Source organism: Mytilus edulis, chromosome 3, assembly GCF_963676685.1.
Source record: "Mytilus edulis chromosome 3, xbMytEdul2.2, whole genome shotgun sequence".
NCBI classification, from domain to species: Eukaryota; Metazoa; Mollusca; class Bivalvia; order Mytilida; family Mytilidae; genus Mytilus; species Mytilus edulis.
Genome location: NC_092346.1, coordinates 73,038,257 through 73,064,778, shown reverse-complemented (window position 1 = coordinate 73,064,778; position 26,522 = coordinate 73,038,257). Strand labels below are relative to the sequence as shown.

The window sequence follows — 26,522 nt, the reverse complement described above, 5'->3', positions numbered from 1 at the left end:
CATTATATGCAGAGACTCAGAGTCAAGTTTTACCCTTCAAACCCACGGTCTTCCGTCTTATGATTAAACCAGAAAGTAAATGTACAATATAATATATATTCAATATCGATCAAACAATTTAAAACGCGTGATCCCTTCGGCATATAATTTTTGAAATACTAAGGCTTTTCTACCTCAGGCATAGATTACCTTAGCTGGATTTGGCCAAACTCTTAGGAATTTTGGTCCTCAATGCTCTTCAACTTTATTTGGCCATTTATCTTTTTTGGATTCGAGCGTCACTGATGAGTCTTTTGTAGACGAAACGCGCGTTTGGCGTATATACAAAATTTAGTCCTGGTATCTATGATGAGTTTATTCAAATGCATCGTAAGCTGTACACGACGTCTTTTAGACATCGTATGGTCATCGCGCCATCATCGTAATCCATCGTGTAGCCTTCGTAATCCATCGTGTAGCCTTCGTGATCCATCGTGTAGGCTTCGGCTGAGATATGAAGCTTAAATACCCGTCTTCGGTTAACCTTCGTATGTCCATTTTTTGCTATCGTATATAATTTCGGCACCATCGTATAGACTTCGTTATTCATCGTACTTGCTTCGGTCACTTTTTGGTATTTTAACGAGATCGGGACCAACTTCGTAAGAACTTACAATTTTCGCATTCGGGTGTCCATCGTATATAAAAATCGGGACAGTGTGACGCGGGCATAATGGAATCCTTCTATGAATACGGGACAAACATATTAGTAGTGGTAGACCCCAATGGCCAATGATCTTCAATTTATACCGAATATTGACTGTCAAAAAAAATGCTAACATTCCAATTTTCAATAACAGTTAACAGCAAATATTTTATCACAATAACAGATAACAAAAAACTAAAAGCCCAATAACAGTTAACAAAGAATCAGACAATAACAGCTAACAGCAAATATATTTTCAAAATAACAGATAACAAAGAATTAAAATGCCCCATAACAGCATAACAGTTAAACCCCTTGCCCCCCCCCCTCTTTACAGGCGTCAGATGCGAAAAAGGTCATATGCATTTCATGATTTCAAAAAATAATAGATATAACGAGATATACACAAAATATGTTGATTTTTTACAGCCCTTTCTTGTATAAAAATTACTTTGATAATCTAAATATTGTTTTCGTTTTATGTTATCAAGTGTAATTTATTTCATTTTACAATTGACTTTATTGAACATTTTTATATATGTGAATATAAAATGTAAATAGGAGGGGGGAAATCATTGAAAAATCATTACAGAAAGGTTTTTTTACAGAATAGAACGACAGTTTAATAGGTTGTTTATGTAACAAGAGTGCACACGCTGAAATGTCTCGCCTTCTTTACTAATCATTGATATTATGTTGATAGTCCTAAATATAAAGCTTCATTACAACTGTCACATAAACTTAACATTAACCAAAACAACTGAACATTGATAAATGAAACATGAAAATGAGGCCAAGGGCAGATGAACCATGCCAGGCAGACGTGTACAGCTAACAATTCTTCCATACAACATATAAATGACCTATTGCTTATAGTTTAAGCAAAACAGACCAAAACACAATAACTTAACACTGAGCAATGAGCCGTGAAAATGAGGTCAAGGTCAAATAAAACCTGTGCTACTGACATATAGATCATGAAATATTTCAATACACCAAATAAAGTTGATCAATTGCATATAGTATTAGAAAAAAAAAACCAAAAACACAAAAACTTAACTATAACCACTGAACCATGAAAATGATGTCAAGGTCAGATGACAGTCATGACACCTACCAGTTAGACATGTACACCTTACAGTCCTTCCATACACCGAATATACTAGACATATTGCCTATAGTATCTGAGATATGGACTTGACCACCAAAACTTAAACTTAATCACTGATCAAATATGAAATGAGGTCGAGGTCAAGTGAAAACTGTCTGATGGGCATGAGGACCTTGCAAGGTATGCACATACCAAATATAGTTATCCTACTACTTATAATAAGAGAGAAATTAACATTACAAAAAATCTTAACTTTTTTTCATGTAGTCACTGAACCATGAAAATGAGGTCAAGGACATTTGACATGTGACTGACGGAAACTTCCTATCATGAGGCATCTATATACAAAGTATGAAGCATCCAGGTCTCCCACCTTCTTAAATATAAAGCTTTTTAAGAAGTTAGCTAACACCGCCGCCGTCGCTGGATCACTATCCCTATGTCAAGCTTTCTGCGACACAAGTCGTAGGCTTGACAAAAAATGAAATAAACTGGGTCATAAAACTGATACTTTTGATACACAAGCTTAATGTCAGTATAACTGGTTTGGTGCTAATTAGTTCAACACCTTGTGATGTCAGTTGTTGGTATATTCCTTGATCATAATCAAGTGAATGGATGTTAGTCTTTTTTTATTAAATGTTTTCTATTTTTTGTATTCAGCAATAGGATCTATTTTTTGTATTGAAGCAATGGGATGCCCAATTCTGGGTGACTGATATTTTCTTGCTGTGTTGAAATCCAGTGGCATTCTTTAGCTGTTTTCTGCTCTTTGATCAGGTTTATGTCTCATTGACACGTTCCCCATTTCCATTGCCATTTGTATTATATTTTATGTTGTCCAATTTTGCTTTTGTTTATTTTTGATTTTTTTTTGGTCATTAAATTTGTGTTAATTTCTGCATACTTTACCTCATAGTATGAATTGCCAATATACCATCTAATTGCATTATTTTACTTGGACAGTTCAATGGTAATAATCGGATTTAAATTATGGTTGATTCATGAACAAATTGAGTTGTTCAACGGTCATCATGATTTTGAAAGAATTTTGTATTGTTGTTTGAAGTGCTCTATTTCCTGTTGTACAGTCTGGTTGAATTATTCAATATGTGTGCAATCTTTCTTTCAAATTTCAAGGATCTTGTTTAAAACAGTAAGAGGAGTTGATTGCACAATTTGGGTAGCCACCTCCCTTTCTGTCTTTCCTCACCATATGATAAGTAGTATTTGAACAAACAAAGTGCAGAAAAAAATTATACTACCCCTGGTAGTAATTTCCTGACTGATGTACAGCATTGGTTGACAGGTCAAAAGTAATAAGTGTTCATGTGAAATCTGTTACTACGTATAACATACAGAGTGTGGCCATTTGTCACTTGAGATTGAGATTTTCAATATATTATTCATATAAAAACCAAATTAAAAAAATATAATCTTGGGGTCACTTTTGGTATGATTTTACACATTTTGGTACCAACAGAAGCAAACCTGTCACAGGTTTATTTGTTTATTTGCTTGTATTTATGTTAAAGATATTTTTCATTTTCTCACTTGATAAACACCAATATTTTTTTCTGTTCAGAAATATGCTGTACTAATAAATTCAGCCAAATTAAATTGTAAAAAATTATTGTATGTGTTCACATCAAGAGAAAATAAAAACACATGAAGACACAACTATGACCAAATAAACAAATATTCTTTAGACAATTAATGGACTTTTAACAACACCTTGTTGATAAAAATCCAACCATAAATGCATTTAAAATATTTTTTGGAAAAATGTGTATTTATATGAAATATATAGCAAAAAAATGCAGGTGACCAATACTTCGGTCATGTACTGTATCTGTAGTTTAGAACTCAGATAAGGTTTAACAAAGTCAGTCCTAAGTTGGATATGGGAGATAACTTTCATCCGATCTTAAAACAAGGAAAATAATGGATAAAAAAGGCAGACTAAACATGCAGAAGGGAAAAAAAAACATTTAATTTTTATCTAAAAAGTGGATATATATAACAATATACAAAAAGATCAACAATTTTTAAATATGATTCAAATGTGATTGACTAACATCATAAATAACAAATAAATAACAATTAAATGTCACAATAAATAAATAAACATAATAGATATAATATATTCAGGAAAAGCAACACATTTTTTGAATGAAAAAAGGTGCATAGTACAAACTTTGGTTTTGAATAATCTTTTATTAACAGTGAGTTTTCTGTGTCTTTTTTTATCATGTTGCTTTTTTGAACTTTGTATCAAACTGGTGTGTCAAGCCATTTTCAAATAATTTTTTCTTTTTGTTCTGGTGGTATGCTGTTTAAAGTGTCCCTGATTAGGGGATGGTTGAGCACTCATAAACATGTTTAACCAGCAACATTCTATGTGAGCCTGTCCAGAGTCAGGTCCCTGTAATCCAGTAGTTGACTTTGGTTGCTGTAAGCCAATTTTTTGTTTGTTTATTGTTTTCTGTTGGGTTTTTTTGTTTCATTTTTTATATTTTGTCATGTTTGGGCCTTTTATAGCTTAGTATACAGTTAGACTTCAGATCTTTATTGATGGCTGTTTGGTGACATACAGTTGCTTAAATGCACATCATTTGAACTCTGGTGGATAGTTGTCTCATTGGCAATTCTACACCATCTCCTTATTTTATATTAAATGGCTACTCTCAAAGTGTAATGGCATAACTTACAGTGTTATTTGAAGATAAAAAATATCTTCTAAAAGCATTAGACATTTTATTCCAATATAAGTAGTTCAAAAGAAAGGACCACAAAACTCAACTTTCAAATGAACTAATTCATATTTTTAGAAATTATAACTGTATGTTTTAAAAGAAGAAGTTTACCATAAGTATATAGTGATCTTTATGTCTGTTTATTTATTTATTTTTTCTTTAATTCATATGCTTGTAGTCTTCCCAGTTTTTATCCACAAGTCCTTGTGATCAAATGAGACAATGTCACAAAAAGAACATCTTTTTAGATTCTCCAATAAATGTACATTAAGACATGTCAACTACTACATGTATAAGCTAGACAAAATTTATGTACGATTTTGACAACATATACCAGCACTGCCAAGTCTCATGCATTTAGCATAAGACTTAATGTCATTTAAACATTTTCATGCGTATTCTGCATTTTCATTGATCTATTGTTTTTTTCTTCATGAAAAGTTGACAGAACTGCATATACAAGCATAAAATTACATTCAAAATATCTTTAAAGAGGGCCAGCAATGTAGAATTAAAATGTGCTAGTTTGAGGGCTGTTATAAGGTCGTGAAGTATGTCAACTAGAATAAATTTGTAATCTGTAACTTTCTTAGAAATAAAATAATCTTAGGTATATTATGCACAGACAGTGCCAACTGCGTAGTGATTGAAATAGCTCATATTAGTCTTTTGTTCCAGGTAATTTAAAATGTTGTTGCCATACTGAAAGAGTCTATTTAATTCATGACCTTTCAAATACCAAAACATATCAAATGAAAACATTTTCTAAAAACTAGGAATAGAAGTAAAATATGTATAAAGTCATCATGTAGATCACATATAAAAAGAATATAAATTATAAAAATTAAATACATCACAGAATTGATTTTAAAATTCATAAAAATATAGACATTATTTATATATATATATATAGGCGTAAAAAATAATTTTCACATGCGCAGATATATATATATTCATAAAATAATTAGTAAAATAAGTTAACAGTTCCAGTTCAATCGATTTCTACCTTCCATTGGGACTCTTCAGGATAACTGATATAGCGTTGTTATGGGCGACATTGTTAAGGAGGTTTGTGACTTTCCGGCATTGTTTGTAATTAAAAGTTCTCGGGATTTAATTTTGATCGGAACGTTCTGATGAAATAAAGTTCCATCTCCTTTCGATAGGCTACATCCCGGCTACATTTAAAAATAGGTATTATTTGAAAATGTTTTTTACCACAAGTGTCAAGATGGGCACTAATTGGCGAGTTTCTGTATTGTGGGTGTTTTATTTGTTCTTTATGAACTTGCACCTGTTCACAGAGACAATTCCCGGTCGGTCCAATATAATTTTTCATGACAACCAGGACATGTGACGCAGTAAATAAGGTATGTTGTCTAACAAGTCATATAAGCGTTCACATGAAATTTTCTGCCATCTTTAAATGTTTTTATTTTGCCCTTTTCCAAATATTTTATATCTTGACCGCAAACACCGCATCTTGAATCCCTGCAAGACTTTATTTCAAAGTCACTAACCTTCGGTTCGAATCAAGCTCTGGTTAAGTGTTTCTTTAAGTTTTAGGTGGTCTTCGTCTGTATATCAAGTTTCCTTCCGTTATCAATTTTTTGATAGTTTCACTTTCATGTAGAATCAGAAGGTTTGATTTTATTGCATTAAAAACGTTCGGTAGATACGGGTCATGTGTACTGATGACCGGTATTTTCTTTCAGTTTTTATCCATGTCTTTTACTTTAGGGGTTCGTAATTCTTGAAGTGTCAGTAGTTTTGATTTTCGTATTCCACTTTCGATTAGACCCTCTGGGTATAAATGTTGTGTCAAATAGCCTTTTAATTCCTTCAAACATACATCTCGAATGTTATTATCCGATACTATAGCACAAATCCGCCTGGCCATACAGTAAGGTATATTTTGTTTTGGATGAGACTACTCCAAGAACATATTACAAAATGAGCTCAAAATGACCATTGCCTCTTTCAATAAAATTAAATAAATAAGATTGTCAGTAGCAAGGAACTTGATTTAAAGTAATTAAATTGCTGATGTCTGTTTTTGTTGAAAGTTAAATGATACTTCAATTGTGGACTATAAAGGTGTTGATATGTAAAAGATTTGTAAATATTATCGACAGTTACATTATTTATTAATGTACACAAAATTGAGAGCCCCAATGAAAGTGATCTTCTTGTATTTAGTAACCAGGTGCACTTAGGTAAATTCACATTTAAAAATAAAAATATTTAAAAAAAAAATATGCTTCTTACTTTTCCATCTTTTCCTTATTTTTTTTGGAAGGTCCAGCCTAGATGATGTATTAAAAGTTTTCACTCCATAAACCCTTAATTTTTCACTGTATATGTTAATATTACATTTCCTCCATTAATAGATTTTAAATAGATATTAGATTAACTGACTAAGCTGCTTCAGAACCTAAACTAAAGTAAACTACATGAACTAGACTTGGTGACTGTTTTGTGATCTGAACTGATCTTTTCATTCATTTCTTTCTCTAAAGTTCTAATGATAGCAGCCTCTATTTTTGCTGTTTTCTGAAGGCTTGTGTTTTCCTCTTGATGCTCATCAGCCCACTTAACAACATGCAGGTCTTCAGATGGCTCTCCTGTATTTTCCTTTCCTTTAACAGATGAAATCTGTATTTCAGCTGCTTTCTGAAGCTTTGTGCTTTCTTCATCAGCCCACTTTACAACAGTAGCCTTTTGATCTGTCTTTTTAACAATATTTGGCATGGATTTTGAATTCGGAGAATAAGATACGTCATCAGGTTCTGTTGTACTTTCTTTTTCTTTAACAGGTGGAATCTGTATTTTTTGGTTGTCAGAAAAGATGTCTATCATACACTAAAAAAATATTTATCATAGAATTTTAATATTTCTAACAAGTAACTTTAAATTTGCAACTTATCTGAAGTTTGAAATGTATTTGTTCACAAGCCTAGGATAATTTTGAAAGGGATTATACTTAAGAAAGAAATAGTCTGAAAAAATACTAGTTTTGTTGGGTATTTATCTACTCCTCTAGTAGTATTTCATCAAAGGAAATACAAAACAAAAAAATTCATTTCAGAGTTGAAACAAGATGCTGTGCAATAATTTACCATTCATTAAGAAATATATACAATAAGAACAAAGTTTTTGTAAAATTGAACCAGTTTGAATTCTACCTAAAAATGTCCTCGAATTATGTTTGACTTTATTGAAAAAAACGTAAGTCATTCCCTGCTTATTCAAGCATAGGACAGATAAGAATTTTCTATAATTAAAAATAAGAAGATGTGGTATGAGTGCCTTTGAGACAACTATCTATTCAAATGTGTAAAAAGTAACAATTATAGGTTAATGTATTGCCTTCAAAACAGTCTTGGCTCACACCAAACAGCAAGCTATAAAGGGCCCTAAAATATAAAGGGCCCCAAAATATCTAGTGTAAAACAATTCAAACAGGAAAACCAACAGCCTAATCTATATAAAATATGAGAAACAAGAAACACTTATGAACCACATTAACAAACCACAAGATAATATATGTTCCTTACCTCTGACATCTTTACAGTAGGAGGATACTTGTTATCCTTTAGTTTAGCCTCGACCATGTTACAAATAATAGGTGGTACATGGACACTTTTCTCTTTTGTACTGAAAAAAAGTACATTGATAGCAGATTAATAACAATTGATGGTAAAAACATTTTTTTAATAAGAATTTTAAAAACCAAATACATTAAAAAGCTTGATTCCATTAATAAGATACATACTGAGTCTTTAATTAAAATTACATTACTGTGTAGTTTAATTGTTTGAAAACTTTTTTTACTTTTTTTTAAGGTCTGAAATGGTTCTGCATAAACTGACCTACTCACATGTAAACTATGCAAAGTTTCTCTCAATTGACCGCGACAGAGGGTTCAGGGCCAGATAATCTTGATGGAAATGAGATGTACCAAAGCTAATACTACTGATTACCAAATATCTTGGACCTTCCACAGTTCTTGTTTGTGTGTGTGTGGAGGTGTCTGTGTCTATGCTTAATCTTAAATTAAATTGTGCTGGCCATTGGCCAAATTACAATAAACTATCAAATATGAAAGTAATGTTTGATAAAAACTTAATAGAACCTACCTTGATAGGCTTTTCATCACTTCAAATGCTGTTTTTTGTAAGGCATAATACGTCCCATAAAGAATCATAAATGATCCCATCATGCCTTGCTTGTGTGACATCACTGTTTTGTGCCTCATGTCACATTCGTTCACTGACATTTTGTGATATTTTTTCCATATCTTGTCAGTTACAACTGTATCAAATGGTAACAAATGTATAAACATAGGCTTCTCAGGTAGACCCTCTTCTGCAAAGATTCTGACTACCACTTTGTTCTTAGACTCTCTTTGTCTACATAAGGCCAAATGTAGTTCTTGCATATGATGAGTAGACTGAATATATTCTTTTGACAAGATTATAATTACTTGTTTAGCTGAATCTAAATCTTTTAAGTTACCCTGTGTATTTTCATTTAGAAAGGAAATCTGTAGCTTTTCATTTTCTTTACCAAATATATCGTTTAATGTTCCAGCAAAGGCAATAGTGTCTCTTGCAAAACTAATTGCAACATCTATTTCCCCCTTAGGAGATGGTTTTATAGTATCTAACTTTTTCAAAGGAACTAAATTTTTCATTTTTAAATCTAAATTGTAATGGTTTTGAATCATCATCTTCCTTTCATCCTCAATACTTTGAAAACTGTAACGATCCTGCCAAAATAATAAAACAAAAAAAATCTATAAAAATACAGGTAAATAAGACAAATAGTGGGTCAGTACCTAAACATCAGTGTATAATTGAGTTTTCAAAAAAAAAAAAAAAAAGTAGCTGGATTATCTTAAAAATGTGTTCACGCTACAACTTACTTTATCACGCTACAACTCACATTATCACGCTGCAGACAAATTATATTATTACCCCCTTCATAGGAGCTAAGTTCTATAGGACAGACGTAGTGGAGGGCTACTACACAGCCTACACCTGCTTTTGTCATTGGAGAAACACATAAGATTTCTTTATTTTATATAAACAAAATAATATATACAAATAATGAAAATACTCACAATCTAGAGGCTCTTAAGAGCCTGTGTCACTCACCTTGGTCTATGTGCATATTAAACAAAAGACACAGATGGATTAATGACAAAATTGTGTTTTGGTGATGGTTATGTGTTTGTAGATCTTACTTTACTGAACATTCTTGCTACTGATAATTATCTCTATCTATAATGAACTTGGCCAATTAGTTACAGAGGAAAATATTTTGTTAAAATTTACAAAATTTAAGAAAATTGTAAAAAAAAATGACTGTAAAGGGCAATAACTCCTTGAGGGGTCAACTGACTATTTTAATCAAAATAAAAAAAAATACCAATTCAGGGGCAGCAACCCAACAACCAGTTGTCCAATTCATAGGGGGACTAGGATGAAATTTGAAAAAAATAGGCAGGACAGGAGTTTTGAGTTAAAAAAAAGGCAGGATGAGACACTTGCAAAAAAAAAGTCAGGACTACAATTAAGGTAAAAAAAAGTCAGGATAAACTAAAAAAAAAAAAAGCAGGACCGAACAGAGTGAAAAATAAAAAGGCAGGACAGAGATTACAGCTAAAAAAAAATGCAGGACAAAATTTGGGTTCCATTAATATATCCACCAGAACTAGAAATTAAAGAGACAACAGACATGGCTTCATCCGCCTCATTTTTAGACTTATACCTCGAATTTGACATACACAGTCATCTTAGTACCAGAATCTATGACAAACGAGACGATTTTGATTTTGAAATTATCAATTTCCCCCACCTTAGTAGCAACATACCAACTTCACCTGCATATGGAATATACATTTCCCAACTTATTCGGTATTAAAGAGCTTGCAGCTCCTACTCAGACTTTGTAAAACGTCACCAGTGTCTGAGCAGAAAGTTGATGAACCAGGGGTATGTCAAAGAACGTCTCATCCTTTTTCTAAAAAAGTTCATCGGAAGGTACCCAGAACTTGCTGATAAATATTCCATATCAACTTCACAAATAATACACGATGGTCTTGAAGTATAGATTTTGCGTACTGACGTTGTTCATCATCTTAATTACGTGTTATATTATTCTTTTGTTTGTCTTTATTAATATTACTTTTACTGTTGTCTGTTTTTTGAGATATCCTTTTGACGTAACTCTGTGCTTATGTATCCCATCATACTTTGAACGACAAAATTATTTTATGATGTGACTCTGTACCTATGTATCTTGTCATACTTTGAATGACAAAATTATTTTATTTATTAATATTACTTTTACTGTTAACCAACTTTTTTTGTGATATACATTTGACGTGACTCTGTACTTATTTATCCCGTCATACTTTGAACCACACTATTATTTTATTTATTATTATTACTTTAACTGTTAAGTCAGTGTTTGTTATATCTATTTTGCGTGACTGTATTTATGCATCCCGTCATACTTTGAACGACAAAATTATTTCATGTCTACCTGTGCGAATTTCAAACGCCCAATTTTACACTAGTACTCAAAACCCTCCTTCCTTGATGGGTGCATATTACATAGACAAATATAATCGTATAATATAATCAAAATGAGGATGTTAATTTGATGTATGCCTTTTTGTGCTTCTTCGTTACATTTGTTGTTTTTATAGTGATTAAGATGATAACACAATGTTGACTGCTGTACCCCTATTTTTGACATTTTTACCTATTATGTCTGTTTGTTTTGTTCACGCATCGGTGACAATATAATGGAATTTGATGCGACTGTCATACAAGTGAGAGGTTTAGCTAGCTATAAAACCAGGTTCAATCCACCATTTTCTACATTTGAAAATGCCTGTACCAAGTCAGGAATATGACAGTTCTTTGATTTTGCCCTGTGATTATGGACTTTCCGAATTGATTTTCCTCTGAGTTCAGTATTTTTGTGATTTTACTTTATATCCCATGTCAGATTTGCTCTAAATGCTTCGGTTTCAGAGTTATAAGCCAAAATCAACATTTTACCCCTATGTTCTATTTTTAGCCATGGCAACCATATTGGTTGGTTGGCCGGGTCAAATTTGGTTAAATTTGGCCCAGTAATTTCAGAGGAGAAGGTTTTTGTAAAAGTTAACGACGACGACGACGGATGACAAGTGATGAGAAAAGCTCACTTGGCCTTTTAGGCCAGGAGAGCTAAAAAGTAAACCTTAACAATTTTGATCCCCCTAAATAATTTTCCGCCCATACAAAAAATAGTCATCATTATTAATAAATGATAACGGGAAATCATTTCTAACCAATTTATCATAAAAATATTTGATTCATTTTTCATTTAAGAAGTTATTCAATTTATTGAACAAAGGAAGGAAGACAAATGGTGGTTGCAATGGAAATATTTCATTTGTAAGTTTATCCAAAAGTAGGCAATCATGGTGTATAGGTGAATATCAGAACAACAGAATCACATACTCAACAAAATGAAATACTGACCACTGGATTTTGTATATATGGTATTTTTGTCTGGTTTGAACGCCATTCAGAAACATCTTTTATCAAGCAAATGACGACTTTTTCAAATTTTTCACCAACACCATCAATAATAGGTATTCTACTGAAATGACTTGGTATGGTTTCCATTGGCTCCACCAAAACAGGTATAAAAAGCACCCCTGAAGGCTAAATATAAGAATAAAATGTCAGAATTAACAAAGTCCTCATAATTATGTAACACAATTTGTTCTGACAGTTACTTTTGAATTGTCAAGGACTATCTGTTTCTCTAACAAATAAAAAAGTATCTTGCTTATATCAGGTCAGGTGAGTTAAAAAGAAAATGTTGATTTGCAGATTGCAATAAACAATTAGTTTCCCCATAGGTGACAATGATAACTTTTTTGAGACGGTTGATTTTTTTTAATTAAAGAACCTTAGTGAGCACGCTCACATACCCCACGTCCCCACATTGTCATTGGAGAAATTAAATAAGTGTAAGAAAAAAAAATTGTATAAGAAAAAATATTGAATAATAATTTCCTGTCAATATGCACATCAACATAGTATGTCCTTATTATCTACAAAATTTCATGAAATTCTGTTGTGTGGTTTCAGAGGAGTTGCGATGACAAACTGTTGCAGTAGTACAATAAAGTAAATAAGTTCAAAGGGGGGTAACTCCTAGAAAAAAAATTGAATCGTAATTTCCTGTCGATATGCACATCTACATTGTATGTCCTTATTATCTAAAAAGGTTTCGTGAAATTCTGTTGTGTAGTTTCAGAGGAGTTGCGATGACAAACTGTTGCAGTAGTACATTAAGCAAATACGTTCAAAGGGGCGTAACTCTTATAAAAAAAATTGAATCGCAATTTCCTGTCGATATGCACAACTACATAGTATGTCCTTTTCATCTGAAAAGGTTTCGTGAAATTCTGTTGTGTGGTTTGAGAGGAGTTGCGATGACAAGAAACAGGACTGACGGACTGACGGACGGACGGACGGACGGACTGACAGACGGACGGACTGACGGACGGACGGACGGGTCAAAAACATTATACCCTCCGCAACTTCGTTGCGTGGGGTATAATGAAAACTTGCTAGGATTAAAGAAAAATAATTTAGACAGTATCTTTTTGGTCTAAAATATATAGGTTCCCTAGGTTTTCAGGATTAGCCATGCTCTTAATTCTGAATACCATGTTATGTTCATAAAATGGCTGCCCCATAAAATCTAATGGTTTATTGTAACCTGTATGCATGACATTAGGATAATGAACAACATCCTTTAACTATCAAAGTTCCATGTTTATAAAACAGAAAAGTAAATACAACATGTAAAATATAAATATCTGTTAACTTTAAACATGATAAGTAACTCAAAACCAAATATGTAAAATATGTACCTATATTCAATTGTTCACTTTAATAAAATTGAGAATGGAAACAAGGAATGGTGTCAAAGAGACAACCTGACCAAAGACTGCCCAAGGCCACTGTTCACAAATGCAGATTTCATCTGGCCCCTAAACAATACTGTATTATTAGTTCAGTGAAATTGAACATCACTAAACTCCAAAACATATAAATGGACCAAAATTTAAAAAACATACAAGACTAACAAAGATCAGAGGTTAAAACTGTTTGAAAAATATGTACTGTTTTTTAATTTGAAACTTCGGAAATATGTTTAAAATATGTATGGTACTGATAATTAATTGGTAACCCCAAAAATGTTTGCTACATATGTTCTGATATTTAACTTGGCAAATTAATTATTGTTGACACAGAGATATGTCTCGCCTGTTGGCATGAAATTCAGAAAAAAAAACCACAATCTGATAAAAAGCAACAGTGTTAATAAATTTAAAGTCACTGGACCATGTCATAGGGAGTAGAGCATCAAACTATTATGTACTGATAGTAATGCAACTTTATACAAATATCATTTATCTATTAAATTTAGTTCTTATCAAACTGACTTAACAGCCACAAAACTTAAAATTGTAAATAGCCAATTAATTCAAAATCACTGGACCAGGCCTAAAAAAAGTAGTCAAATTGATATGTACTGATAGTTATGCAGCTTCATACAAAATATCTTTGATATATCACAAGTAGATTCTATCAAACTAACTTAAGCATTAAACTTAACCTTAAAAATTGCTAATAGACAAGGTCAATAAACAAATCTATCAAAGCAATCACATGTCTGGCTTTCTATGATTTAAGTCGCAGGCGAGATAGAAACTCCATTGCACAAATGTATCTGTAAAATATGTATTGTAGGGGCAGATCCAGCCATTTTAAAAAGGGGGGGGGGTTCCAACTATATGGAACCCTGGAACCCTCCCCCTGGATCCGCCACTGCATTGATATCAAATTGGTAGGTTAAAGTTTATTTGTAAATTATGAATAGGTATTTGAATGGCTACTCAAAATATCTACAAAATATTTTCTAGATAGTTATATCTACACTAAGCAGGCTCTACTTACATAAGCTAAATGTCTTGCCAGAGCTATATTGTACTCTTCTTGACACACAGTAGAAGAAAAATATGCTGGGGATACCAAAGCTATGATACATTCAGCATTGTCTAATGACTCATACAAAGAGGTCTGCCACATGTTTCCTGTCAAATCAAAATGTGAAAAGTTAACCTTGATAAAACTAGTAAATGTACATTGAATGAAAAATTTGTATTACAAGACATGGCCAAAAATAACTGCACAACATTACCTTTTATCCTTGCTTTTTCATTGAGAAAATGATACTTTATAAACATGTAAGAATAAAAGAAAATGTAGATTATATAACAGCAAATGACAAATACTGTATAGCGGGTTATTTTCACGGGTGTAAAATTTCGCGATTTTCATTGAATAAGGTATATGAAATATTTTGGCGGTTATTATTTTGGCGAATTCAATGTTTTTATTTATACCTTTTCATGTGCACTTTTAAAAAGGCGGAATTTATTTTGGCGATTTTGTTCTATCCGCTAAAATAAGTGAAAAGGAGTATGTTCGATAAGGTCCTAAAATGGCCACCTTTTTTAGCGTAAATTTCAAATTCGGATTTATTTACCAATATCACGATAAATTATAGCTAATACATTGACTAGATAGGAGATAAGCCATTTTGTTGAAAATTTTCCGTTTCTGCGTTTCATTATGACGTCACAAGTCGTACTCATAATGATTTTTCACAAAAAAATCAATGAAAATGGGTAAATTTCTAAAGATAATTTTTGACAGGAAACATAGAGCGCATACGTCGATAACAAAGATCTTTTAAAATAATGTTTGTGAAGACATTTAACATGTCTTATTTGAATATTAAGCTTGTCGACGCCTGCGCTCTATGTTTCATGGTCCTTTATTTGGTTGAAATCCAGTTGATTTTGTCAAATTTCACCAAATCTCTTATCTCGACCTTTTTGGGATGTCAAAATCAACGTGTTAGAATTAAACTTTGAAAAAAACAGCTCTGTTTAACTTTCTCACATGTCTTTAAGGCAACTTAAAACAATTATTGTCTTGTAACCATGAACTTTATAATTGGGGCCAAATATGGCACTTACCGAACTTACTCCTTTACACCCCCCGAAAATAACCCACTATACAGTAGGTCTTCTTTACATCTTTCAATATTCTACTGCTTAAAAATAATAACAATCTCCATGAAAATGATTACAGTAAGGCATGCGTTTTGTTATTTGATTTTGCCATGTGATTATGGACTTTCCGAATTGATTTTCCTCTGAGTTCAGTATTTTTGTGATTTTACTTTTTGTATACACAATTGACAATTACATTGAATAAGACACATTACTGAAAGTTTAGAAGTTATCACCTCCATTTTATCAATAAAATTCAGAAATTTTTGTAATGTATGCATTATTTCACAAATTGCAACAGGATGGTTTTTGCAACAATAAAGACTAACATTTAAAATCTAATCACATTATATGCTTGCAGTGTTTACTGAAATCAAATAAATAATCTCAAGTTTTTGTTGTAACACATTTGAAATAATAAATGCACATTTAGTTCATTTATATGTTTCAGAATTTTGTTTGAAGTCCATTTTAATTGAACATTTGCGTCTCCGAGTGAGGAATTTTCTCACCATGTTAAAGACCCATTGGTTGCCTTGGGATGTTTTCTGTTCTTTGGTCGGTTTGTTGTCTCTTCGAAAGAATGATTGATTAAATTTATTACAAATTAATTTTGCATTTGGAAATAATCCAAATGTTGAAAGATCACTCATGAACATAACAAAACTTGGACTAATGATACTTATCAATTAAATCTTAAGCTATTCTCTGATAAAGTAACAGGCAAAAAGGCTATACTCTGATCATTTATTTTCCTTGATACCAATTTTCATGGACTGAGAAAAAGAGTATTTTTGTAGATTTTGTTGTTTTGCTTCAGTCTGTTTTTAAGCCTATAGAAAATTTAATTTAGAGGTGACCTATACCCAGGAAATCCACAAAAATTGATGTCCAATAAATTTAATAATGAATCTACAGTACTCTGTAGTATTTTGATTAATAAAACATTCCATGCATTTACTAATAATTGAAATTCAAATATTAAAATCTTACCCATAGTAAGTTCACTTCTATCAAAGAAAATCTTAAGATCAGAATTAGCCACGGTCATGTCATGTAGTAATTTTTCTGCTTGTTTAGGTTGTCTGTGTGAATATGAAATGAACACATCATAATTGAATTTTTCTGCATCTCCATTAGCATCCAGTGGATTTACAGGGTTAGATGAGGTAGGGTTCATCACAAGGGAACAAGCTGTATCTATCTTTATGTCAATAACATCTCCTTCTTTTCTCACTCTATCAAGTAAAATATAAGATATCTCTAAGAACTTATCAATGTTTTTTTTTGTTGTTATTTTCAAACCACTTGTACCTTTGTACACATCAACAAATGAAACTTTTTAACGATCTTGACTGTCTATACATGTACAGCCCTTGCACGGTCGGATGTACATAGTATATAAATATGATCACTAGGTATAATTCTCTCTCAAATCAATATTTTTTTTCAGTTTGATGGACAAAAGCTGCTTTAAAATATATAAAGGAAGTTTACTACTGAATTTCATTTCTTAAAAATGTGAGTTAGGTATCTTGTGTAATATTAAGGTGTTTGGGAATTTTTTTCAGACACAAGTGCATCAATGCATGTGCTAGTATTAGGTTTTCAAATACCTTATCAATTTTTGAAAATAACTACAATGTCTATATCATTCAATCATATGATACCCATATAAAGTTGCAACTGACTGGTCTTTAAAAAGAATTTAGTAATATACAAAAGTTGGATAGCAGTGAAATTACATCAAAACTACCTTCTTCCACATACCATAGTACCAGTAATACCAAAATCTCTTAAAAAGAGTCATATCAATTTTACAATCAAATGGAATACACTCAGAAAAGACTTTCAGTCCAAACAAAAGTTTTATAAAAAGGGACATTTTTATTCAGTAATTTGATGGAAAACATTTGATCCAATGTTGTACCAAATTACATAAGAAGATACAGATTTCTTACCTACAGTCAAAATACTGGACTAATTGCATATAAACTGGCATAGATTCTACAGATGATAACAGAAATGGAAACAAAACTTGTGAATTCTTTAATCTGTTACAACACATGGCCATGTTGAACTGGTCAAGACAGTCTTTATTATTGACAAATGATGGTGTCAGTATTGCAATAACTCTAAAATGTATGAAAAAGCAAATAGTAAGTTCTATCAAATAACTTGCTGATTATAATATTGATTCATATAATACATTCTTATCTAAAAACTAATGTTTAATAACTAACTTGTTTATTGTCATTAAAGGGCTGCAACTTCTGAAAGGGAATCATCTGATATCTTGATAAAAATGGACAGAAAGTAGATTTTGACAAGACAAACATTTCTGCCTGTCAGATTTTCATTTTTTATAAAGGTTTTCTAATTAATAGACAAATCTTGGCATTTTATACTTATGCTCTATTTTAGCTTTAGTGGCAATGTTGGTAGACAGACAGGATCATGGGACAGAATTTATAAGCTGAATACCCCAATGATATTTGTGGCTAAGTTTTGTTGAAATTTGTCCATTAGTTGAGAAGATCTTTGTTAATGTTCACAAACGACCACTAACCACAGGCACAAGTGATGGCAATAGCTCATACTAGCCCTATATGGGTCAGAGGAGCTAGTAAGTCTACCAGTGAGGCAAAATAGATCTGTATATCTATACAAAATCTTATATAAACAAAAATTTATCCACAGTACACAAATGCCTCACTCGCACTGTCATTTTCTATGTTCAGTGGACCGTGATAATTGGGTCAGAAATCTAATTTGGCATTTAAATTAGAAAGATCATACCAAAGGGAAAATGTGTACTAAGTTTCAAGTTGATTGGACTTCAACTTCATCAAAAACTACCTTGACCAAATACTTTAACCTGAAGAGGAACAGACAGATGAACGAACAAACAAATGGACAGATGGATGAACAGACTCACAGACCAGAAAAAATAATGCCCCTCAACTATTCTAGATGGGGCATAAAAAAGTTGACTGTTAAATAATCAAAGAAGTATGGTTTAAAGTAAACACTTCTTAAGTTTTATATGCTTACTTTCAACTGCATGACATAGTTTTAAAAACATTATCCTGCCAAATCTTAAGTTATGTATGCTTACTTTGGGCTGCATGACATAGTTTTAAAGACATTATCCTGCCAAATTTTAAGTTATGTATGCTTATTTTGGACTGCATGACATAGTTTTAAAGACATTGTCCTGCCAAATCTTAAGTTATGTATGCTTACTTTGGACTGCATGACATAGTTTTAAAGACATTATCCTGCCAAATCTTAAGTTGTGTATGCTTACTTTGGACTGCATGACATAGTTTTAAAGACATTGTCCTGCCAAATCTTAAGTTATGTATGCTTACTTTGGACTGCATGACATAGTTTTAAAGACATTGTCCTGACAAATCTTAAGTTATGTATGCTTACTTTGGACTGCATGACATAGTTTTAAAGACATTATCCTGCCAAATCTTAAGTTATGTATGCTTACTTTCAACTGCATGCATAGTTTTAAAAACATTGTCCTGCCAAATCTTAAGTTATGTATGCGTACTTTGGACTGCATGACATAGTTTTAAAGACATTGTCCTGCCAAATCTTAAGTTATGTATGCTTACTTTGGACTGCATGACATAGTTTTAAAGACATTATTCTGCCAAATTTTAAGTTATGTATGCTTCCTTTCAACTGCATGCATAGTTTTAAAAACATTGTCCTGCCAAATCTTAAGTTATGTATGCGTACTTTGGACTGCATGACATAGTTTTAAAGACATTGTCCTGCCAAATCTTAAGTTATGTATGCTTACTTTGGACTGCATGACATAGTTTTAAAGACATTATTCTGCCAAATTTTAAGTTATGTATGCTTACTTTCAACTGCATGCATAGTTTTAAAGACATTGTCCTGCCAAATCTTAAGTTATGTATGCATACTTTGGACTGCATGAAATAATTTTAAAGAGATTGCCCTGCCAAATCTTAAGTTATGTATGCTTACTTTGGACTGCATGACATAGTTTTAAAGACATTATTCTGCCAAATCTTAAGTTATGTATTCTTACTTTCGACTGCATGACATAGTTTTAAAGACATTGTCCTGCCAAATCTTCTCTTCATCAAACTTCTGGATCTCAGTATACAATTTCAGATTTTTATCTCTAGCATGCAGTGCTTTTGTTACCATAGAAACCCAGTTTTGGTCTCTTTGTTCATATGTGATGTAGATGTCATAAGTAAGTTCTTTACCACCTACCTGTAAATAACCTGATACATATGAAGTCAATCATATTTTTTTGTTTTTATTACATATATAAATTGTTTACAAAATTAATTTGAATTTTTATCCTGGTTTAATAGAGACGCAATAATAAAAATGTAAATTTAACCATTTTAAATAGTTGATATAGCAAATAAAATAACTGAGGTTATTACAATCAACATGTAGATGAGAGGATTACTATCACATCATAAATAGGCCTTGGGTAATAAACAAATGACATAATTCTTAATAAAATCTAGGACTGCAAAATATGAAATAGGAGCACATGGTTTTTTTTTACCTCAGCCTATCATTATATAAACTTTATGAGATTGGTAGTTGTCTACATTTATCTTTGCCAATGTATCTGTACATTCAGAAAAACAATGTTAATGATAGATTTTTTCTGTTGAGTTCAGTCACAACTTGTTTAGGCAATGGGACAATTTAAAGGCTGAAATATGGAAATAAAGCTCATCTGTGAATCTCTAGAGGTCATTTTTAGTTGTCTTGTGATCTTTACTTAATTCCCCTCAACGCTCAATACTTAATACTCATATTGAATTCTAAAACTCTATCACCTCTTACCTTTTTTCCAGTCTTTGATGTTATTTTCTTTTTCATTGAGGAGAATAAACTATTCAAATTGGAATCATTATCACCATAAATGACAATTTTAATGCATTTCAAGGGTAAACCAGCTTGCATCCAGTTAGCTGCTGCCTCAACCATACAACTTAGAACTTTAGATTCTGAAAATCCCTGTACAAACATAAATTTTATGCAAATTGGTATAAACATGTAAAAACTTTACTAATCATTTTATGACATTTGATATCCTTTATATATCTGGATATATTATTAATTCGTATATTTTAACTTATTTGATTCGTTCAGGGATAGTCACATGTTAAACTATATTTTCGAAGGTAGACAGAAAACAGCAAATAGCAAAAAGCATATTTCACAATTATTTTTAGAATATATCTAAAACCGATATACTTTGTGATGTCACATAATGAATTTCATGATATTGTGAAAAGTTTTATTAAAAAATATCTATGATGAATTATTTGAAGAAAAGAAATCTTCAAATACATAAAATGTTACAAAACAAACATAAAAAATTAAATGAAATAACAACTAGTATGTTGTTATTGTCTAGGAGACAATATGATATCTATAAATTTCCAACAAAATCAAATGACAATTTTGATACAAATATGGTTGTAATTTATAAGAATAACAGTTATAGCCTATGTATGAGGTCAATACAGGATATATCGACCAAAATAAGTATATTGACCTCAGACTTCGTCCTCAGTCAATGTACTTCTTTCAGGTCATTATATCCTTGTATCAACCTCATACAAAGGATATAATTGTATAATATCAGTATTGAGTAACAGAAAGTGTTTCAAGGAATGTGACTGTTTGAATTTAGAATGCTTTTGTGTTACATATAAATCTCACTCATAACTGCATTGACTACAATGTCAATACATATACCACAGAAAAAAAATATATTGTTTTCTGTTTTGTAACAGAATTTCATTATTTAACTTGTAAATACTTTTTTTTTAATATACTGAGTGTAATTAACTATCATAAAAAATATTCTAATCTTCAATCATCAGCAAACTTGGGCTTAGCTGAATTATGAACCTTGTGAGAATAAAAGCAGACAAGCTTTAAATTTTGGGCTATTGACAGGACCTTAGCTCTGTCAATATGATGAAAGTGAAGTTATTTTACCTGGTTTCCAGTTCCCAGTAAAGATGTTATCAGAGTTGTCTCCTGACTCCCACAAGCAGGAACCAGGGCTCTGAACATATCTCTGATTTGATCAATCATGCAACCTTTAGCTCTTGATCTGTGAAATCATATAATAGAAAATGTATAGAAAAAAACCTTCTTATTTTTGATGCCTAAAAAAATGATATTGCTTTGCTGTTCAATGGCCTGTTTTGATGACTGGTTTTTAAGGTTTACAGATGTACTTAGGTGAGGTTTTGGAATTTGTGTCAGATTTTCAGACTCCTTGGTTTTTTACCTTACCATACAAGGTAAAATATTTTGCCCAATAGCACCCATTTGTCTTTTCATATAAGACTTAATAGCTCATAAAAGGTCATTTGCAAAAATTTAAGCAGATTCTTGATTTCTTTTCTTTTTATTTGAGACCCCAATAATACCAATGCAAATAAAAGATAAAAACGGAGTCAGCGTTTTCACTCAAAATTTCAAAATAAATATCTTGAAAACGAGCTCCAAGACCTATCAATATTTTTAGCTTATTTTGTATCTTAACTAATGCTCTTCCAACTTATAGTATCAATTTTAAATTCTTGATTTTGTGAATTTCACCTTAGTACATGTTTAACACCTGTCAGAATATTTTTGTCAAACTTGCATCTGAATTTTACAAAAATAATCATAGTTTAAAAACTTGTTACATGTATACATATTATTGTGACACTTAACTCATTTATTCACTCTAATATTTTGATTAATATGAAACTACTTTGATTATCATTGTAAAAAACTGTTTACTTGCAAAATCTTTGATCGGAATGAAATAAAGTTTACAACTTTACATACATTTATTTATTTATAACAGTTTTATAATTTAGAAGATTGAAATATGTCTACAAACACTAATATCATATTTTTAATTGATGTCTTGGTTTTTAATTTTTTTTCCTATAATCTTATTTCTTTAAATATTTTGTACAAATACACAAAAATACCTTTCAAAGCATAGAAGTTTTTTAAATGGTAAATTAGAATCCAAGTCTTTAGACATCCAACAAGAAAAATGTGTTCGTAAATCCATAAGTTTATCCCTTGATAGGTTGAGTACACTAATGCCTAAATTCTTCTTCAAAGCACCAATCAGGGTTCCACCAACTGCAGCATAGTCACCTGTTTTAATAATATAGTAGATACATATATATGCTTATGTGGTCAGTATCATGTGGTTAAAATAACAAGATAGAAATGGAATTTGTAAATCAAGACATTTCTGACAATAATAGACTAAAACATGTTTGTTTGTTTTTTGAAGACTTAAAAAAGTTGTATAGAAGTATCAAAAAAAAATATCTGAATACAATGAGATGTTGCACAAACTTACATGTTGCAGAAACTAAATTATATATTTTTTTTAAACTGTTGACACCATCATACGTAGTAACAGTGCTTCCTAAGCCTATAAGGCTGGCTGAACATATCATTGATCATAACATTTGTATATAAATTATATTATGTCTGTCAATTCAGGTTGCAGTCTTATTTATTCATTCATTCATTCATTCATAGCAAGTGTCTTTTTTTTGTATACATTGTAGGTTCAAATGGATTGATTTCAAACTAGTTCTATTCACTAATCAATAACTTAAGTCGTATATGGATAAGTTTTAATTTTTTTTATATAAAAAATGTTTTAATAGTATATTCCTTTAAGGCTAAAGAACTTAACATATGGTGTGCATGATTTATTGTTGAAGTTCATGTGTTTGGATTTTTTTTTTTTATTAGGTTTCTGTCTAACATGTCTAACTTTGGTGTTCACCAAACATTACCTTTTGATGACATAATAAACTTAACACAAAGGATTTCATATCTTCTGGACAGCTAATTTTTTTTAAATTGAAAAGTACAGTGAATTTACCTGGGAATGCTGATACCATAACAATATCCATTTTTTCCTCTTGTTTTGAGATGTCCCCATAACATAACTGGATCTGATACTCCCCCAGTGGAGTATGTACAGTTATTGTGTCTTCAATCCTTATTGACATGATGTACTATCATACATTACTATCAGGTCACTACAATAAAAATGTTATTTATATTAATTGTTAGCCAGGATAACATTAACAGTACTGCAGTAAAAGTATTTTACTAATTGTATTGATGTTTATTATGGTTTACTTGTCATGCTTGTATTACTTTGGAAACAGTTATGAAAAGTGGAACACAAAATAAATAAATCTGTATTTAAATACAAGACAATTCGAATTTTTTATGAGCATATTGGGGTTCATTTGAGTAAAGAAAATGCATCAGCGTATGTGAGAAGCTAATAAGTATTTAAGTCGTGAAAACAATGTACCAGCAGAAGAACAAATCATGTACCTGAGGATTACAGGTGCACTGAATTAGATCATATATTAGAATATATCAGGCCTACAGCCCTTACTGTTGAATTTAATATAAATCAAATCTTAATGTTTAATGTCTCTTTATGATTTAACAATAAAGTAAAGTATTTGGAATACAGACACATTTATCATTTTCAAGAAATTTGATATACATATATATTGAGAACATAAATGGTATACCTTAAGGGATTATTTGGGACCGTCATTGGATACCACCAATGAGTGTCTTTATTTTTCTATATAAAAAATAAGGAAAGGTGGTGTGATTACCAACAAGACAACTATCAACCAAAGTTTAAATAAAGTGAATGTAAGGAATTTTTGGCAACCATACAGCCTTTAACAATGAGAAAAAAACATACTGTATTATTACTATAGTCAACTATAAAAAAAAACCTGACATGGATGATAAAAAATATAAGACAATTCACTTGAGAAAAATATCGACCAGATTTATAACAAAACCATTTACAAAAAACTAACAACCACCACTAAACTACAGTCTCCTGATAGGCACATAAATATTGTGGTGGGATAATACATGTGTGTGTGTGTGAGTCCTCAACCCTCTCTTTAAACCTGGGACAGTGGTGTTACAGCACAACATTATAAAAACTATAAAAATGTGTTTTGTAGACTGCAACACTGAACAGAATTTTTTTTCAGTTTTGTTTTTTCTGGATTTTGCGTAGAACATAATTATGATTATAAGTTTGTATGTAATGCTGCTGGTAGATTACAAAGATGCAAATGTGTATCTGATTACACCAAGGATTTGTATAGTCCTTGATTACACTAAGCAGGTACTTTGGTTGATAGTCGTCTTGTTTGCAATCATACCACATTTCCTTATTTCTTATATAGAAAACTAGAGACTAAAACCCTTAGTGTTCTCAGGTGCTATAGAAGGGTAAGAGTTCAGCACTCAATCTTTTATGATAATATTCTTTACAAAGCACAAAAATGTCAGTATTCACCTCAAAAGCTAACAAAACCTTTAAACAGACTTATTTAGAGGGATATATATATAGTTACAATATCAGGTCATTAAGATTGCATATTTTAGCTTTAATATTGATTCACTTATATGGTTTTTGCATCGGAATTAAACATATTTATTCTAAAACCAGTTGTTGGCATGACACAGGTTATGTTCTTCTCATATATTTTATGATGGTATAATACTAAACCCCTAACGGGAGGGATTGTTCTTGATATTCATATGATGAAGACATAATCTTTCAGTCAGTTTAATTGAGGTCTGGAGCTGGCATGTCAGTAACAGCTAGTAGTTCTTTGTTAATTTATGTATTATTGTCATTAGTTTCTTTTCTTTTGTTACCTAGTCTGACATCAGACTCGGACTTCTCTTAAACTTCGTTTTACTTATAATGAGGGGGGATAGGTCCTTTATCGGGACTCCGGGATCGGGTATTTTTAAGCTCGGGATTTCGGGATTGACCCTTCCAGGATCCGGGGATTCTTTTTTTCGAATTTCAGGACCTCAGGATTTCGTGTTTTTAAGCCCGGGATTTTGGGATCTGGTGTTTTTAAGCCCAGGATTTCCGGATCAAGACCCCTCCTACCATCCTTCTACTATGTGTATTGTGTTGTGCGTTTGTTTTTTATACATTGGGTAGAGGTACATGTTTTGGGGGAGGGTTGAGATATCATAAAACATGTTTAACCCGCCACATATTAGCACCTGTCCCAAGTCAGGAGCCTCTGGCCATTGTTACTCTTGTATGATTTTTAATTTTAGTTTCTTGTGTATAATTTGGAGTTTAGTATGACGTTCATTATCACTGAACTCCGTGTAGTAACACATTTGTTAAGGGGCCAGATGAAGGACTCTTCCGGGTGTGTGAGTTTCTGGCTGCATTAAAGACCATATGGTGGCCTTTTGCTGTTGTCAGCTCTGTGGTCAGGTTGTTGTCTCTTTGACACATTCCCCATTTCCTTTCTCAATTTTAGACTATAACTGTGGTAAAGTCCGATATTCAATTTTTCTGCAAATTTGAATATGATTACTGAAAGTTATGATGATAAGAAAAAGAAAAAAAAACATGCAGCAACAAACTTCAGGGTTTCATCAGTTTAATAGCACTTGCCATTATCATATGAGATGCTGTAAATGAATGAAGTGTATTTTTTCTTAATAAAAGTTCGATAGATTTGTGAAAAGGTTGCATCACTGCATTAGTAAGAGTTTGTGTAATGATGTTTTATATTTTTAAAGTTTCTTGAAATTTAAAGTTAAATAATTAGTTATTTAGCAGTGTAGAATACTTTTTAGATAAATGTGCCTGCCTAGAAACATGTAAATAATGTAAATATCCATCCCGGAAGTAATATTGAAAATCTA

The 26,522-nt window shown here is 31.5% G+C and overlaps 1 protein-coding gene across 1 annotated transcript; it reads right to left on the bottom strand.

The window, feature by feature from the left end:
- Positions 1-3,774: 3,774 nt before the first annotated feature.
- LOC139517364 (uncharacterized) lies at positions 3,775-26,521 on the bottom strand. Its single transcript, XM_071308328.1, has 13 exons — positions 26,447-26,521; positions 23,665-23,824; positions 22,742-22,916; positions 21,747-21,864; positions 20,580-20,753; positions 19,795-19,985; positions 17,681-17,854; positions 16,713-16,957; positions 14,596-14,732; positions 12,097-12,282; positions 8,692-9,323; positions 8,110-8,209; positions 3,775-7,414 (listed from the first exon to the last, which is right to left on the bottom strand). Exons 2-13 carry the CDS (start codon positions 23,792-23,794, stop codon positions 6,992-6,994), a joined length of 2,685 nt encoding a protein of 894 aa, XP_071164429.1. The 5' UTR covers positions 23,795-23,824; positions 26,447-26,521; the 3' UTR covers positions 3,775-6,991.
- Between the last annotated feature and the right edge of the window lies 1 nt (position 26,522).